The sequence below is a fragment of the Anoplolepis gracilipes genome, chromosome 16 (assembly GCF_047496725.1).
Source record: "Anoplolepis gracilipes chromosome 16, ASM4749672v1, whole genome shotgun sequence".
In the NCBI taxonomy this organism is placed as follows: Eukaryota; Metazoa; Arthropoda; class Insecta; order Hymenoptera; family Formicidae; genus Anoplolepis; species Anoplolepis gracilipes.
Window position 1 is genome coordinate 212,487 of NC_132985.1, and position 17,903 is coordinate 230,389.

The 17,903-nt window shown below is 33.3% G+C and overlaps 1 protein-coding gene across 2 annotated transcripts; it reads left to right on the forward strand.

Annotated features, from left to right (window-relative positions):
- The first annotated feature begins 1,096 nt into the window (after positions 1-1,096).
- On the forward strand, positions 1,097-17,359 carry Gyg (glycogenin 1). 2 transcript variants are annotated; one of them, XM_072908401.1, is made up of 9 exons: positions 1,097-1,444; positions 7,911-8,046; positions 8,488-8,662; positions 8,983-9,272; positions 9,362-9,542; positions 11,007-12,044; positions 12,848-13,054; positions 13,240-13,330; positions 15,031-17,359. In XM_072908401.1, the coding sequence occupies exons 1-9, from the start codon at positions 1,438-1,440 to the stop codon at positions 16,866-16,868; spliced, it is 3,963 nt and encodes a 1,320-aa protein (XP_072764502.1). In that variant the 5' UTR covers positions 1,097-1,437; the 3' UTR covers positions 16,869-17,359. The 2 variants fall into 2 exon arrangements, with proteins under 2 accessions (XP_072764502.1, XP_072764503.1); XM_072908402.1 differs by lacking the exon at positions 11,007-12,044 and having other exon boundaries at positions 1,123-1,444.
- The last annotated feature ends 544 nt before the right edge of the window (positions 17,360-17,903 follow it).

A 17,903-nucleotide genomic window follows, 5' to 3' on the forward strand; every position in this document is an offset into this window, starting at 1 on the left:
TCCGTAGGACGTAGGACTCAGGTCGTAGGGCGTTGATCAGTCCGGTCTGATAATAATCCTTATCGTTACTACATCGAGGATGAGACTGTAGGAAAAATGCAGATTTATGAAAAATAGAAATAGAAAAAAGATAAATGTAACATTCAAGAGTGATAAATATATATATATTCGATTCTTTTGTAGGAAAAATCGGAGAAGGAATCTTTATAATATTTTTTACTATTAATACATTTTAACAAAATGCTTTTTTTTATATCGATCACGGGGAGTTATTAATATGTATATTTGACGGAATTATTGTTTCTAAACAAACTAAGATTGACGCGATAATACATTGTATATACATTTTCGCGTAATAAAATAATTGCTGACGAATACTTTTCTCGATAACTCTTATTATTATTGATACTGATGATGCCTCTTATTATTTTTACGGACAAGATATTTATTTATAGTAATAACTTTATCAATACATTTAACAATACTTTTTACATTGCTATATAGTGCAAAATTTTTATTTGATGAAAATGTCACGCACGTTATTCACATTATCGACATTAACGATTAAGTATATATATATCATATATACTTTTGTATATATTATTATATATATATATATTTAGTATTTTTATAAATATATGCTTGCAGGCAATATAAATTTTTATTCTCAAATACCTTAAAATCGTTCTCTTAAATAATATCGCTTGTGATTAAATTTGCGTCACGCCCGTTTTAAACCGTAAACCGTTTGAAACTTTGAGTTTGTACCTTGTGCATATATATATTAAATATGTAGCGGAGCGCGGAGCGAAGCGACCACAACGACACTAGTGCTGCCATCTCTTGGTATTCAACTGTATTATTCTACATTAAGGTCATTAGTCGCATCGCAGCGTCGCAAACGTCGCAAGCGCCGGGCTGTCCAATCAGCGTCAAGCTAGCTTGACGCTGATTGGATCGCACGACTTGCGACGCTGCGAGAGGCAACAGTAATGTAGAGTGACCTTAAGGCAGTCGTAGTAGGCGGTAGGATTTAAATCACATTAGAACGTTTTCATAGTTGCTGCTCGTAAATAAAATGGAGCACTGTTTGCGTCTACTTCAGCATCTCCACCTTCCACGGTCGCTGACCGTAGGAACGAGAGGAAAGAGATGAGTGGTGGGGAAAGACGGAAGAAAGGAGGAGGGGAAATCACGGAATATCTCGCGGAGTAGCAGCAGCAATCGGAGTTCGGAGTCAAATCGTCACTCGTGTTGTGGCGCTGACAGAGTACAGGCGACAGGCGACAGGCGACAGACGACTGTTTCGCTTCCATCGGTCCATAGTGGCCGGCAAGTATAGTGGGTGTGTACGGATCGTTCGACTTCCCCATCTCGACGCAGACGTGAAATAGACGCACGAGCTCTCTTATCGTCTCTCATTAGCAAACACCAGTCATGGGAGGTAAGTCTCGTCCTAATGAACTTTAAAAATCATCGATAGCGCGATCGCGTTCATTTAACTTCGATCCAGGATTAGCCGGCCGATATCGTCGTTCACCGGTCTTGACCCAATGACCTTCGTGTACTGTTCGGATTTGCATCGTATCGACAAGCGTTAACCTCTTCTTTTCGCACGATCGGTTCGGTATACACTATGCGCGATCAATTTTTCAGAGAACAAATCATATTTGCAAAGACTTTTATTCATTCGTGTAAACGGGTAACGAATACTGCACTTTTTTTTACACAACCGTTTCCATTTTTTCGTCTACGCGATTCGCGCCCGGTTTCTGGAGTCGACATGCCTGCGCGTCGAAGAATCGCATGGCGGCAATTTAAAAATTAATCATTCTGAACAAGAGACGAAAGATTTAAAAACAGTAAATGCATTTAAAAAAAAATATAAGTATATCGACAATTTGAAAAAAAAAAGATAGAGGAAAATTATACTGCCTCTAAGAGAAATAGATTTGCAGGATTGTTTATTGATTATATATAACTAAACATATATATCAATTTATAAATACATATATATATATGGTATATATATCATTTATACATATGTAAAAATGTGTCATGTTTATCTTAAAAAATAATTTTTCTGGAATAATATTTTAAAATGAGCATTAAGTATCGTTCGATTTAGAGAGAAATTATAGAGCCAATCCTTAGAATTGTCACGTTCTCGTATTATGCTAATTGGCAGCGAAGAATTGGCAATGAACAGAGAGAGAAAATCTCTCGAGACGTAAAAGTTGGTTGAAAACGGCAGCAAAGAAAATTTAACTGCCTTCTACATCCTTTTCTTTTTACTGACAATGATAGACGTTGAATTCCTTACGCACAAAATAAGATAAGTCACCGTCGTCGGTGGTATCTTTTTAAGTTTATTCCTGGCTGTTGCTGAGAGGGAGAGAAATTCAGCGGCTTCTTGCCAAATGTTCGGAGAGTGCGCGGACTTACTTTATTTTATTTTTTTTACAGCAATTCGTCTTTATATATTCTAGACGGAGCAAAAAAGATTTTGTCGCACGCAACAATGTATGGAGCGTATCTCTCGTCGCTATCCGATTGTTCACGCAGGTGGCGATTAAATAGTTTGAATATCTGCCAGAAAGAATTCATTAGAGCGATGTACAGTATGCCATGTATCGCCGATATATTTAGAATGTCGCCCAAATTATACGTACATTTTTCTCGCAAACATTTTTTTCTTATGACTCTGTTTGTAGAATACAAATTCATTAATATACATATTCATGTGGAAAAAAAGAAAAGCAAGTTATCGCGATACTATTAAAAACAAATTTCACAATTAAATACAGCTGTTCGCAAATATTGATTTGAATTATAATATATATGAGCAATTGAGAATTAAAATTTTGATCTCCGTCATATAAAAAATAATATTCTATTATTGTAATTATCTGAAAGTATCTGGAAATATCTAGAAATATATAAAAAATTTTACTTGTTTATCTGTAAGTAATACATTTGATCATGTATAAGAAATGTGTTAGGCTTGATTGTTTCCATTACAATTGTTAACACGTTACTAGTCTCGAGTGTCTTGAGATGATATCGATTATAACATATATAATTGCGAGTTTGATTTTGCGATAAGAGCACTACGCTTATCGATCAGTGTAAACTACCTTGATGATAAAAAAATATTTATTTTTTTGTAAAATTAAGCAATTATTAATACCAAGAAAAATTTGATCTATACTTTTTCCACTTAAAAATTTTTTTTGTTACACATTGAATGTGTGATTAGAACATTTGTACAAAAATATATCTAATGTATACAAGCAATATTTCGTAATTTGAAACAAAAGATTCTACGATAACTTTCTATTTCAATATTATATTTTCCTATTATGTATATAGCATTTATTACAATATTTGCACAATTATTATAATATATAATTATAATAAATAATTATTATTAATATTAGCCAAAATATACTTGAATATATATTTTCATTGAAAATATATAAAGTTGGTTATTTTAAGCGAATATTCTTCTCTGAAAATTGTTACGTGGAAACATTTTCATTAAACGAATAAAATCGTACTATAACACAAATAAAATACTCAATGATCATATATTTAAAAAATCAATATGTGAAAAATTTGGCGCAAGTTGAACCCAATTAGGTTCATTGAACCTTTCTCGACAGCTGTACTATTTTTATGCGATCTCAATCTTGACCTCGTCTGCTTTGAATCAAAAATTTGGGCTTCGGTATTAGAAGTCTGGCGGGAAAGTCGATGAAGAAAATATAAGATCAGCATCTACTTAAATTAAGACAAGATTATGCATGCAATTATATTATAAATTTTATTCTTATTAACATTTTTCGCAATATTTATCTTTTGATATTTATATATTTTTTTTTTTTATTTCATATACATCTTATTTTTCTTTCATTTTTTTCTTTTGAAATGAAGACATTTTAACTTACAAATAATAATAATGATAATAATAAAAGTAAAATTAATAAAAATATAATAATAATTTAATTAATTTGCAGAATTTTTGAATATCGATACTTGACTTTGCTCGCAATTGATATGAATGTTTTTGTATTGAGAAAAATTGGATATCCCCATCGCTAGTTTTAAACGACGATTTCTGTACGCGTATAAATTTTATAAGGAAGTAGCCAGTTCAGTTTTCCCAAGACATAAGCGCTTGACCTAAGACAAGGTACATATATGAATACATTTCGCCGCGAATGCGAGGCTGGCTCGCTATTATAAGAGCTGGAGAACGGTTTGTATAAATATAAACCTATGTCGGCATTCTGCCTCCTCGGGTTTCGGATTCTCGCGCGCCATAATATTATATACGTAGAAGACCTCACCTCTACGTCTCTCAAAGAGAAGATTAACCCTCGCCAGAGCGCGACATTAAATATAGCGGGGATCCTAAAACGTCTCGCGTCTTTCGTCGTAATTTATGCACGAAAGATATCTCCCACTTCCGAGTAGAAGATTTAACTATTCTTCTTCAAAAATATATAGGAGAAAGATTATTCTAGCACAGAATTTTTGTTTTGCTGCACGATTATTACATTTATTATTAATCTTAAATATTTTGCTATATAAACTTATTTTTTTTATAATTTTTTACAGTTTTTTAATATTAAACATTTTGCTAACTAATATTCTTTAATTCTAAATAATCTCTCTTTCCCTCTTTTTCTTTCAATTAATCAATCAAGTTATAAAAACTAGTTAATTTTTTCAATGTTTCTTATTCTACATTATGTTTTTTTTTTTTTTTGCGTTATTTTGATCTATTAGAAAATTTAATTTCTGACAAATGGAAGACAAAATAAAAATGGATAAATAAAGTATATTTTGTGCGATAAACCTAATTAGACGCGGTGACAAATATTTCTCAGAAAATATATGAAATTAAATACAAATAATAGAGGAAGAGCAACAGCTTTTTGAATGTTATTGAGAACACCGGCAGCTAGAAATCCGATCCTCATTCTCATGTCCTGTCTTTGATTCTCTTTTTCTCTCCAATCTTTCTTTCGACGTTCTCTCTCTCTCTCTCTCTCTTTCTCTCTCGTGACTCATTATTACATATTCGTCTCCGTTCTAGGTTCTAACATACACCCCCGACTGCACGCATACTTTGTGCGAGCATAATGACATGACGACCGAAGTTTCATCAAGCGATCTCATTACGACTCAAGAACCGTAGCGTATTGGAGAACTAAAGAGAATTAAAGAATTATATAGTTTTATCGTGTACAATGTATGGTGTGATCGATGTCTTCAATCACGTGTACACTTGATGACATTCTTCCTCGTCAAGGTTATCTTGTGCTTCGCGTTATTTGGCACAAACCTCTAATTCGCATATTATACGTAACAGTTTCGAGCGTAAAAGTAGATTTTGAAAATTATTCCGAACAAACGCGGTTAAATATTCAACGACATTTTTACTAAAAAAAAAATAATAATAATTGATATCTTCTTTCTCATGTTTGTCAAAAATCTCTGCCTAGAATCCTAGAATATTGTCCAAGTTGATTTAAACATCCCACTATCTTTCGATATATTTCTCATTTTACATAACTATTATATCTCATCATCAATCTTTTGATATTTTACTAGTAAATATTTTCCACTTAACTGGGAAATATTGTCCAGTAATCCTCTCCGATAACCGAACTTTGCATCAATAACATGCGTTATTACTTTGCCTATCTTACGCCATTCTCTCTTTTTGTTTATTATTATTATCATCTTTATCGAGTCATAACAAAATTGATCCAATACGTTAAAGTTAGTATTCTTGAAGAATATAATTAGATATACAATATATATATATATATATATATATATATATATATATATTGTATATCTAATTATATTCTTCAAGAAGACTAACTTTAACGTAGTGAATCAATTGGTAAAATTATATATACATATATATATATATATAATTTTATCATGTATAATTCAGCAAATATCTCATGTTTTTTCAGCTATACAAATACGACCAGCAAATTTAAGGATTATACGGCAAAATTCTAACAAGTTGCAACGTCTCGTACAAGCGCATCCTGTGATTTTGCAAAACTCTTCTTTTCCCGTCTTTTTAGGAGATGATTGTGCAGCGTGTGCGTTCAAGTCGTAGATCTCCCTAAAAATAGATGACGTGTTTTATCCAGGGGAGAAATAGAGCGCAGCCAAAATTCGATACCTACGCACGGAACGATATCACGCAAAATAGAAATTGTATATACATATGTTATAAATAAATATACGGTGAATTTTGCGTTTGCAAGAAAATAACGCGCAATATTTGCGATTTGTATCTCTTTGCTGCCAAGTGTCCGTTGTATAGGTAAAAATTTTTGCACGTGCTGGATTTTGCGCGCTTTAACACCAGTTGGTTGTCGCGCATCAAACGAGAATTTGCATAATGCGTCGTATATGAAAGTAATGTGCATTTGAATTTATTTGAGCATGATATTCGCTTAATTAAATTTATGCCAAAGACAGATTTAACAGCTTAGAATTTATTTTAAAATGCCTATAGGAAACTATTATATAATTTGTTTTATTTTTTCATGCAATTTCTTTATCAGATATACATATATATATATATATATATATATAATCTGCCAATGATCATTGGAGATTTTCTTTCCTTATAGATATAGGTATATAAAATCGGTCTATGATATATTGTGTAACGCAGTAGTGAATATATACATAAACGCATCATAAAAGATAATTACGTACAATTAGAGCTTTTTAACCGAGCCGAGCCGAGAGGAAGTGAGGTCAATACGAGAGAAATCTAATTATACATCCGGAGCTGGAAGATTTCCAACGTCACTTTCGTTTTGCAGCTTTTCTTTTCGTTTAGCGCCTCTCTATTTGCACTACTCTATATTTTTGCGAAAGAATGCAGAGATCGGTAAGTCGAATGCATCGGTTTTTAATATATAAATATTTCATTAATAACTCTACAAATTTACAAATCTCTAATGATTTTTTGCGCGAGACAAGAACCATTTTATTCGTTACTTGTAAAAACGATGGGCGTTTCTTAAATCAACCGAATACTTACGATTCTCTACAGCGGTATATTATATGAAGTTTTTTTTTTTACAAGTTTGAGATAGAGATACCCGTAGAAGTGCACGTTTGCGTTCGAAATAATCGATAACATTTGAACTTCATGGAGTTCCTTGGCATAATTCAACCGCCTATCTTTATTGTACTTACGTAAGAATGCGGTTGTTAATTCAAAAATTGGTGAAATTAGCTTAATATTGCGCGAACCGCACTTATCGGCGCGTGGAATCACAATTGTCTTTGCGCATATAATCTTCCTCGTGTTGTTGCGAAGTTGAGCTGCGAAGAACGTTTGGTAAAAACAAAGTATTTACACTATCGATTATACGTTATCATATTATATATACTATATATATATATATATATATATATATATATATATTTCGAAAACGTTTTAAACTTTTTCGTGAAACGTACAAAATAAAATAGATATTAGCATCTTTGCATTTTATTAAAATTTAACATTACTCAAAAACTTAATTTTGTTTTAATACTATATTTTCAAAATAAATATCTTACATACAGTTGTTCTTATTGTTAGAATAAAAATAAAATATTTAAAAACAAATTCTTAAATCACATTTAACTATTGTATAACATTTGAACTTTGGGGCGTGGAAATTAAAATGGCCTTGAGCGAAAATGACACTGCCATCATCAATTCTATCACATGCGCGCGTTCTGGAGATATCTATTGGATGCAATAATATGTATAGATTTTGCCAGGCCAGGAATCGAAAATAGACTCGGGTGTCGTATAATAGAAACGAATGCGTCAAGCAATCTAATACGCGTCTTCCTTTGTCTTTTAGGATATGCATGGGTTACACTGGCTACAAACGATGCCTATTCTTTGGGAGCATTGGTCCTGGCACACTCTTTACGTCGGGTTGACACCAAATACGAGCTGGCTTGTCTGGTCACTCCCGGAGTTACGGCAACAATGAGGTATCGTTCTTATTCAAATTCAATTATCAGGATACAATTTGGCGATATGTCAAGTTGTCGAGAAAAGTCAACTGACTAACAAACTCCATAGTGTAATATATAATTAATATACAGGTAGAGCGGATCAAACTGAGCAAAAAAGTTTTATTTCATTTTGCGATTTTCGCAATAATTATTGAGAAATTAATTTAAAAACAGCGACCGCTATCATGCGGTCGCTGTATAGAACTTTTTTGCTCAGTTTGATCCGCTCTATCTGTACATAAGAGATTTTTTACGAATTATCAAACACCCTGTTTATATATTATATATATAATTATATTATTACATAATTATATTATGTAATTATACCATGAGTTACATTGGCTAGATTGTTAGATTAGTTGTAACATGTTCATAAGTGACATAACTCAATTAACCAATATTCTCTTCTTATTTTAGAGAAAAATTGGCGACAGTATTCTCCTTGGTGCAAGAAGTTAATGTTCTCGATTCGAAGGACGAGGCAAATTTGGCCTTATTGGCTAGACCAGAGTTGGGCATCACTTTTACTAAATTACATTGCTGGAGGCTAACTCAATACGAGAAGTGTGTATTCATCGACGCAGATGCGCTTGTAAGTAATGCAAAATTTTTTTTAATTTATTATATACTTTGTATTAATCGTATATCTCTTTAAAATAATAAAACTAAAGCTAGAATTACAGCTAAAATTAGAGAAATAAAGTTAAAACAATTTTATATTCATTTCCTGTTATAACATGTGTGAAAAGCGAATTACATACATACATACATATATATATATATATATACATACACACATATTAATTTATAAAAATTAATCATACAATAGAAAATAAATTAGAGTTTTGACATTTATAATTTATAATGATATAATTTATAATGAGTTGGTAAAAATATCATATTTATTTCTAGGTGGTACGTAATTGCGATGAGCTATTCGAGCGCGAGGAATTATCGGCCGCACCCGATGTCGGTTGGCCCGATTGCTTCAATTCTGGAGTATTTGTGTTTAGACCGTCTCAACAAACGTTCGCGTCAATCACTGCGTTTGCCGCGGCCAAGGGCTCATTTGACGGTGGCGATCAAGGCTTATTAAACATGTACTTCAGCGATTGGGCAACTAAGGACATCTCCAAACATCTACCATTTATTTACAACATGTGTTCCACTGCGACGTATTCGTATTTGCCCGCATTTAAACAGTAAGTGACTCGCTTTAATTAAATTTTTTTTATTTGCTAATTTGTTTATATGTGTGTATATACATATGTGTATATATTTTTTTTTTTAGATTTGGCGAAGATGTGAGAATAATACACTTTATTGGCATAACGAAACCCTGGTTACAGTATTTCGATACTCTAACCGGTGTCGTTCAACCACCGCCAGGATCCGTGCATTTGCAACCGCTGTTGCAACTGTGGTGGAATATATTCTGCGAACGAGTGCACCCACAACTATCACCTTCCATGGTAAGTTCTATTAATCCATTTGAGAATAGTGTGCGTTTAATATGTTAAAATGATGAATGATATTTCTAAGTGATACTCTAAACGCACAACTATTTTTATATATCTAATAAAGAGTTTCTCTTGCACACGCTAATGACATGAATAACGCGTTTTTAATAATAATATATAATTATTTTATTTATTATATATTTGTGCATTCTTTTTAGCTGTAAAAAATAAAAAAAATATTGCAACTTTTTTCTTACACTTGTACATTTATTTTACAAGCAAAACAGTGAGCAATTATGTTCAAATATAAATATGATAAGGGTAAGGCTTTCTATTATTCGCACCTCTAATACTCGCAGTTGTTTTGTAATATACATTAGTTTTTGCGTGCGAATTTTACTTGAGAAAATTTTACTTTAGCATTTCGGACAAATATGATTTATTTTAATTTGTCACATATGTATTCTGTGTAAAGCATAGCATTACAATGTAATTCTGAAATTGTTTTTATCGATTCATTGGTTTTATTATTATAAGCTTTTCAAAATTTTTGCTCGCGAATGTTAGAGTTGCATCGAGTTGTATTCAGGTTGTTTTTTTTCTTTTTCTCTAAATATTGCAAGACAAATCTGAAATTTTTCAAATTGCTTGCATTTCTTAATAAATTGTTTTAATGCTGTAGGAAAGCTTGCATAATAAGTGGTAGCATTTGAGAATATAATCATTGCTCTTTTTTTGCTGCGTCTTTATATGATGTAAAAGTGCATACATTTTTTCTGCACTTTGAATATATTTTGAACCCTATATTCCTTAGAAGGAAAAAATTATATAATTATTACGTAGTTTAGATTGTGAGGTTCAAGGTATATTTTCGATTTGTTTTTTCCTTTTGTATATATTGTAAATAGTATATATTAATAGCTACATTTTTTTGCAATATTATTTTATATCGAAACATACTCTTTTTTCTGTAATTAAATAATGTAATTAAATAATTTTAAAAGTTAATGTTTATATATTACTTCATCTAATAGAAATCTTCTAAAAGATTAATGCAGCTATTAATATAATAAATTTTTTTATGATTCTATCACAGTGTCTATTTTTTTTCTTTGATCTTTGTTTTTTTTTCCTTTTTTTTACTTTATTTACTTGTAATTTGTGTAAAAATTTAAGTTGGTCGCTGTATTAATGCTTAATTGCATTATTCGTTATGTTAGTAATTAATGGATCGAGCATGAATATGTTATGCATATGGCATTTTACGAAGCTATTGATACAATATCAACATGTATGTATTTCTCTTGTAAAATAACGTAAAAGTGCATACATTTTTTCATAATCAAAATTTATGTAATATCAAACATTTATGAAAAACATGGTGCTGTATATAAGAAAAATGGACACTGCCAATACTTAGTTCACTACTAACCCATCGAGTGTGCATTTTTCTGTTTTGGCATGATGCTTACATAGGCCACCAGCACATTGGCTCCAATTTGGCACGCATTTGCTTCCTCGTCCTATCTACCTTCCGTTTCCGATATTTCCGTTTACTCTGATGCAATAAAACATAACGACGATTATTCTCGAACACCGGATTTTTCGGAATTTAAAGATCCCTGGGAGGAGTACTCTTCGCAAAACGATTCGTTTTCAACCGATAACAATGCATCGAATGACAAAAATGATTATTATTATGGCACAGGATATGAGAAAGAAACAACGGATGTTGATCGTCAAAATGATTATAATCCATCTCAATTTGAACGTAATCAGCAATTTCACTACGAACAACAGTCTTCTTCTGCGTCCCTACAAACACAATATAATTTGCATCCTACGAATAATGAACATTATCAACACCGAGAACATGTAACTTCTCATTCTGAAGAGAATTATAATCAAAGATCCACAATACAACACACTGAACATCACTGGCAGCAATATAGCGATCAAAAAAATCAATATCAGCCGAGTGAACAGAGACACCATCCTGAACAGCATAAAGAGCAGAAACAATATGATGAACAATATCAACAACATCATTATGAGCAAAGACATCATAATGAGCCATCCCATTATGGCGAACAGAGACAACATAATGAGCATCATCAGCATTCTGGACAATCTCTGCAACATGATTATTATAAAATGGATAATTATCCTATCCAGCATCAATCAGTTCATGAACAATCGCATCCTACCGAAACGTGGCACGAAAATCACGCGCAATACACTAGTGATCGAACTGCTTATGCAGACTATCAGCATCATACTGTTTCTCATAACGATTCTCATCCGCAGCATCGTATCCAAAATAATGCTCAAGATAATTTTACATGTCATCAAAGTAATGAGAAAAATAGCGAACAATCGTCGGAAACTACGAATAAGCAGACAGATACGCAGAGAATCGATTTCCATCCTTCCTCTCCTGCACCTTGTACAGATCTCCAAAATGTAGCCATGCGATCTGACCCGAATATAACGGAACATCTAGACAATGCAAATGTAAGTAATTGTTCCCGCATCTTTTTTTCTAAATTCGCATTAAAGACATTTTTGTTACTGTACGTTTATACATACATTTTCGGAAAAATATTCGCTTTATTAAAAAAAAAAAAATAAAAGTAATAAAAAAAGAAAGTTTACAAATATATTATAATACAATTATAATTTTTACTATTATAAAAGAATTTTTTTGCGATTACATGGTGTATTGTATCATTCATATATATATATATATATATATATATATATATATATATATATATATATATATATATATTATATACATATATATTCATCATTTGTTTTGATAATGCTTGGGACATTACTTGCACTTTTATTGGGAATATCCATTTAATTTATATGTAGTATAGAGTTTATATTCACATGCCTGAAATCATTTTGTCATTTATTTATTACTGTTTATTACATACATTTTCTTCAGGGAGAGAGAGAGAGAGAGAAAGAGAAAGAGAGAGAGAGAGAGAGAGAGAGAGAGAGAGAGAGAGATAATAATATGTTTTTTAGAAATTTTTTTTTAATTTGCCTTTATGTGCATTAATCCATATTATTTCCACATTGTATAATTGTGATACTCTCGTGCATCGTGCTTTAAAGTGTAAGTAGCAACAATTTTGTATTATAAACGTAATTTGTCCTGAGAAATACAAAAATAATGAAAACATTGTTGCGATGTCTTGTGTGTTGTTGTGTATCGTAGCCTGGACGTTCTCATTTTTACATTAAAGTGACTCTTGTTATCGTAAACTGTTTAAGACGAAGGAATATTTGTGTTAATTGCACAGATGGGTATCGCCGGTGCCTTGGCTCAGTTGACGTTGGGCGAAGCGAGGAGTGCCGAGCAAATAGCCTTGGAGCAGCATATGAGGAAGCAAAGCTGGGAACAAGGACAGATCGACTATATGGGTCGCGATAGCTTTGACAATATATGGAAGAAGATCTGCGAGACAATTTCTCTTTCGCCGCAACGTCAACCATCTCCAGTTAAAGAGGTATTTTTTAATATTAAGTGATATATTTATACATATTTATGCAATTAGCAAAATTCGAAAGTTATAACGACTGCTGAATCGTTAAAATCAACAAGCAAATATGTAGTTATATTCCGTAAAAGTTGTGGAAGCCACGATCGAGTTCTGATAATGAATAATTCATATCATATAATAACTACTCGTAGGATACTGCTAAACCAAAGGAAAGCGTCGCTACTGCTGAATCTGCTGAGCTAAAGACTGTTGCACCTATTGATGTCGAACTAAAACCAGTTGGTACGTTTCTTATATACGTAATTGAGAAAACACGTATTCTAAATAAAATCGTAACAAATATTTCAACCGCATTGACGAATACTAAGTACAGTAATCTCATGTACTTTAAATTAAAATATGTCTCGTGCATACACTAGAAACTGAGATGAACGACATGATACTTAGCTCGACGAGCTATTCACAAGTTGTTAAAATAATAAAAGAGAGAGAGACAGAGAGAAAGCTGCGAGATATTTAAGATAATTCAATGTGCTCTCATAATGCAAAAAGCCATTAACTGTTTCCTCGAGTATGCTTTGCGTTTTTGTTTGTTTTTTTCGTTTCACTTATATGTAATACATAATACAGCATGCAGTATTCACTTTCATAGTTTCAAATTGAAGACATCGTGTTAAGCGAGGAAACGATTGAAAATCGAGATGCTTATATTGGTACGCGATGTTTAATTTGTTGCGATATTTCGAAGATAAAAGAAAAAAAAGGATATCTTGTTAATATAATTGATCTAGTTGGAGTGTTTGAAACAGGAACAGAGGACAGCAACTAACAGATCCTGGCGCCATATAGCATTGCTGCGTCTTGTATTGTCGTTTTGCTTTAATGGGGTAAATATTTTATGTGCTCACACAAAATATCACCTTATCACTATTTTTTCTTTTTTTCTTTATCGTTACTTCAGATGACAAAATTATGTAAGATTGTGACACTTTCCATTATATTAAATTACATCATTGTTTATTAATTTTACATTAAATATTTTTTTTTATTTTATTAGTTACATTTATTTTTACTAAACTAGCTCACAAAATGCATAAACGTAATTGCATCTTAATTTTTATATATTGAATTTTATTTCGTTTTTACATGATACTTTATAAATGTCATATCTTTAAATTAATGAACTGTTTGCATTTGCAATTGTAGTTTAAAATTTTTTTATAGACATGTATGTAAAATTAAATTATATATATATATATATATATATATATATATATATATATATATATATGAATATAACGTGTGAGAGATATAATTTAATACGAACATTTTACGCTTTTGTATATGAACACGATTGACAAACATAATAGCATGCCAGATTATCTATTTCACTTGTTAATTAATGAAACATTTTGTTAAATATTGCTTCTTTAACTTGCTGCAAAATAATCTTCATTCATATCCTTTAAAGTTGCTATGCATTACCAGGTGCGAAATATTATTAAGCTACATCGATTACGCTTTATACGCTTATATTAATAACCTATTAATAACGAGCACATTTATATGTTTCATATGTTAATATTAAAGTTACATATATTGCCAAATATTATTGCCAAGTATTATCGCCAATTCATTCATTTATTCATAGCTCTCACTTGAGCGTATTGCACTGTTTCAACTCGTAGCGCATTTTAATAAATATGGGAATAGAATCATGATCATCATTGTCTTATATAAAACTACAAAATTTTTAAATACATCTGTAAATACGAGTATGTCGTTGTTTCTCGTATTAATCGATATTTTTATTCCTATTTGAATTAAAAACAGTATCATGTAGAATTTTTGCACAATTTCTTTGCATAATGCAATTTTTTTCTTAGAATAGTTTTCTCCGTATACATATATGTATAAATATTTGTCTGATTTCTCCGATATTTATATGTACATCTATCATATTCTCTTCTCCCTTCATCCAGTTGAGGCGGACAAGGATCCAACGCAATCTCCAGTATGTGAAGCTTCCGAGGAAAAGCTTTCGGCGGCGCAAACTACGTCTGAGCTCAGCGAAGACATCACCATCGTGCAATCCTCTAAACAAGAAGCATCCGCGTTACCTTCCGAAGAAAGTGTCACGGTACAAGCTGCTTCGATAAAAGTATCAAGCGAGTTGATACAACCGACCGCGATAGAAAGCGCGAAATCAACAGATAAAGAATTATGCGAAACAAGTACTGAATTGTCTTCTACCGAAGAATCAGCATCTCAAGGCGCAAGCGAAAGTCTTCTTATCGAAACGCAACAAGCTGATTCACAACCATCAACGTGTTCTTTGGTAGATGCCACCTGCAAGAAAGAAGTAATTACATCTTTTACGCCAATTGAGAGCGCGACAACACCTACCGAAAAAACGACGAAACTAGAGGAATCTCCAGCTTCTGCTACTCAAGACGCAACGGAGCTTACAACCACTCTAATTAGCGCAGACAGTCCAGAGAACATTGTTGTTTCTTCTATAATAAGCGAAGTGTCGCTAAAAGAAACCGCGAAGCGTGTTGATGAATCCGATGTAATGCAACCTCTCACGATAGATCCGAGTGAGCGGCACGCAGAGGTGCTGCTGGCAGCTTCTGAGATTTCCACCGTGAGCCCCGTGCCTATTCAGGTAGCGGAATCAGTTCTGCAGGCGGAACCCAAAGAGTCCGTATCAGACGCGGCTGTAGACATGAGCGATCAAGCAATATCTACGACTGTCACAGCGGTACATGAGCCTACGGATATCGTTTCCGCAGCAATCACAGTAGAACCTGTTCAATTGAACGGATCGATTTGTGAAAAAGGTAACGACATCGCAACTGTAGTTGCCGAACTATCGGAAAATGCTGACACTTCTGCTCGGAAGGCAGATGACTTAATTTTAACAAAAGATGGTTCATCAGAAACACCATCGGAGCAAGCTCCATCAGAAGCTACTGTAGAGAAGGTAGAGTCCGTCAGCGGCGTAGTGTCTTCAGAAACATCATCTGCAAAGGTGGAAAATATAGCAAAACTCGTGGAACAGACTGAGACAATAATAGAAGCGCCGGAAGTAAAGTCTCCAACGCAAATTGTAAAGATGGAAACGACAGAAACGAAACCCGTAGAGGAGATTGTACAGGCTGAACAGGCCGAAACGACGGAGCCTGCTGAACAAGCTAAACAAACTGAGGTAACGGAAGCAACAGTAATAACGAAATCGGTTAGCGAAATTTCAGACACGTCAGAGATTGCCGAGCCAAGTTCGACGAAAGAACCTACTGAAGCGAAAACGCTCAATATTCCATCGACACCAACGATAATCGAAGCAACACCGCCGACCAGTCCATCTGTAGAGAGCACGCAGGAGGCGGAACAGAAGCAAGCCGGGAAAAAGAGTCTAAAAACGTCCGATTCACTGGATGGTGCGGATGGAGAAGGTGCGGACAAAAAGGCAACGAAGAAAACGGTGAAAAAAGTAACGAAGAAACCGAAGACGAAACATGAGGAGACGGCTTCGTCGACCACGGCGGAGGGCGCAACTACCGCGGAAGGTTTGCAGAATAAGGCCAAGAAGACCGTGAAAGTTACGAAAAAGATTGGCGCGAAGACCGGACAAACTCTAGAAACCGACACGAGTGTGCCGGAAACACCACCGCCGCCGCCGCCGTCGTCATCGTCGTCGTCGTCGTCGTCGTCGTCAGCCAATGTCACCAGCGACGCACCTGTTCCGCCCAAACGAAAGACGAAGAGTACCAGTGCGAAAGAAACGACCGGCAAGAAGCCTGAAGTAGAAGAATGATCCGAATCGATAATGACAATATCTAATAATACGGAAGTCTAAGAGACTGGGAAGAGATCTTTTAAACGATCACGATGGACGGGGATATATCGAATTTCAGCTTTAACTCTTTCGAGATTTCGCGTTCCTGAAAGTGAAACTAAACACTTTCGTGCTCAAATTTTTTTTATATTTTTCTTGAGATTTAAAATTCCACTGACGGCTCGAAAAACAACTCGATTATTGAAATTCAATAGCTTGTTAAAAAAAGACAGTGATAAAAACTGTCGTGATGCCACTGAACACCACTTCGGAAGAGTTAAAGAACATTTGGCAGTAGAAGATTATATACTTGCTAGTCTGTTACAGTTTTTTGATACTATTAATATGTCTTGCAAAAGAAAGATTTCTATATTGTCGTTAGGTTTGATATCGTCGAGATATTTGCCGGAAGTATCGAGCGATACTGAGAGTTTAATCGACGCCAAAATAAACAATCGTATTTATATCAACTGCGTTATTCTACACTTGTTTTTTTTTCTTCTTTTTTTTTAATCGATGATATACTCTACTCGCTTCTCTTTTATATATATATATATATATATTATCTTTATTTATCTTTTTGCATATTGTATTTGTGTAATTACACCCATTTTTTAAGTTTCTAATGTTACTCAAACGGGCTATCGCATATTCCGGATATGATATATATAAAGGGTTATATATATGATGCAACCTGCTGTGCCTTGCCCGAGCAACGTGAACTTGAATGTCTCATCGTGAGCGAACATTTTATATCTCCGTCTATTAGTTTTATTGTTGGTACATATCACAGAAGAGAAAATCAGCTGTGATTGATCAGTTCTGTTGAATCACATTTCATTCACATTTACGCGAATCGAACGATGTCCAGCATCGTGTTGCATCGCGGTCTAGCAGCCTGATTTTCGCGTCAATCATTATTTATGAAATATTACCGAAGAGTTTACATTTTATATACATATACATATTATGCGATATGTGTATACAGGATTCCGGAGTCAAAGCGATAAACTT

Coding starts and splice junctions, on each gene's coding strand:
- Gyg (XM_072908401.1), top strand. Junction 9,543..11,006: donor CACAACTATCACCTTCCATG/GTAAGTTCTATT, acceptor ATGCTTACATAG/GCCACCAGCACATTGGCTCC. Junction 12,045..12,847: donor AACATCTAGACAATGCAAAT/GTAAGTAATTGT, acceptor TTAATTGCACAG/ATGGGTATCGCCGGTGCCTT.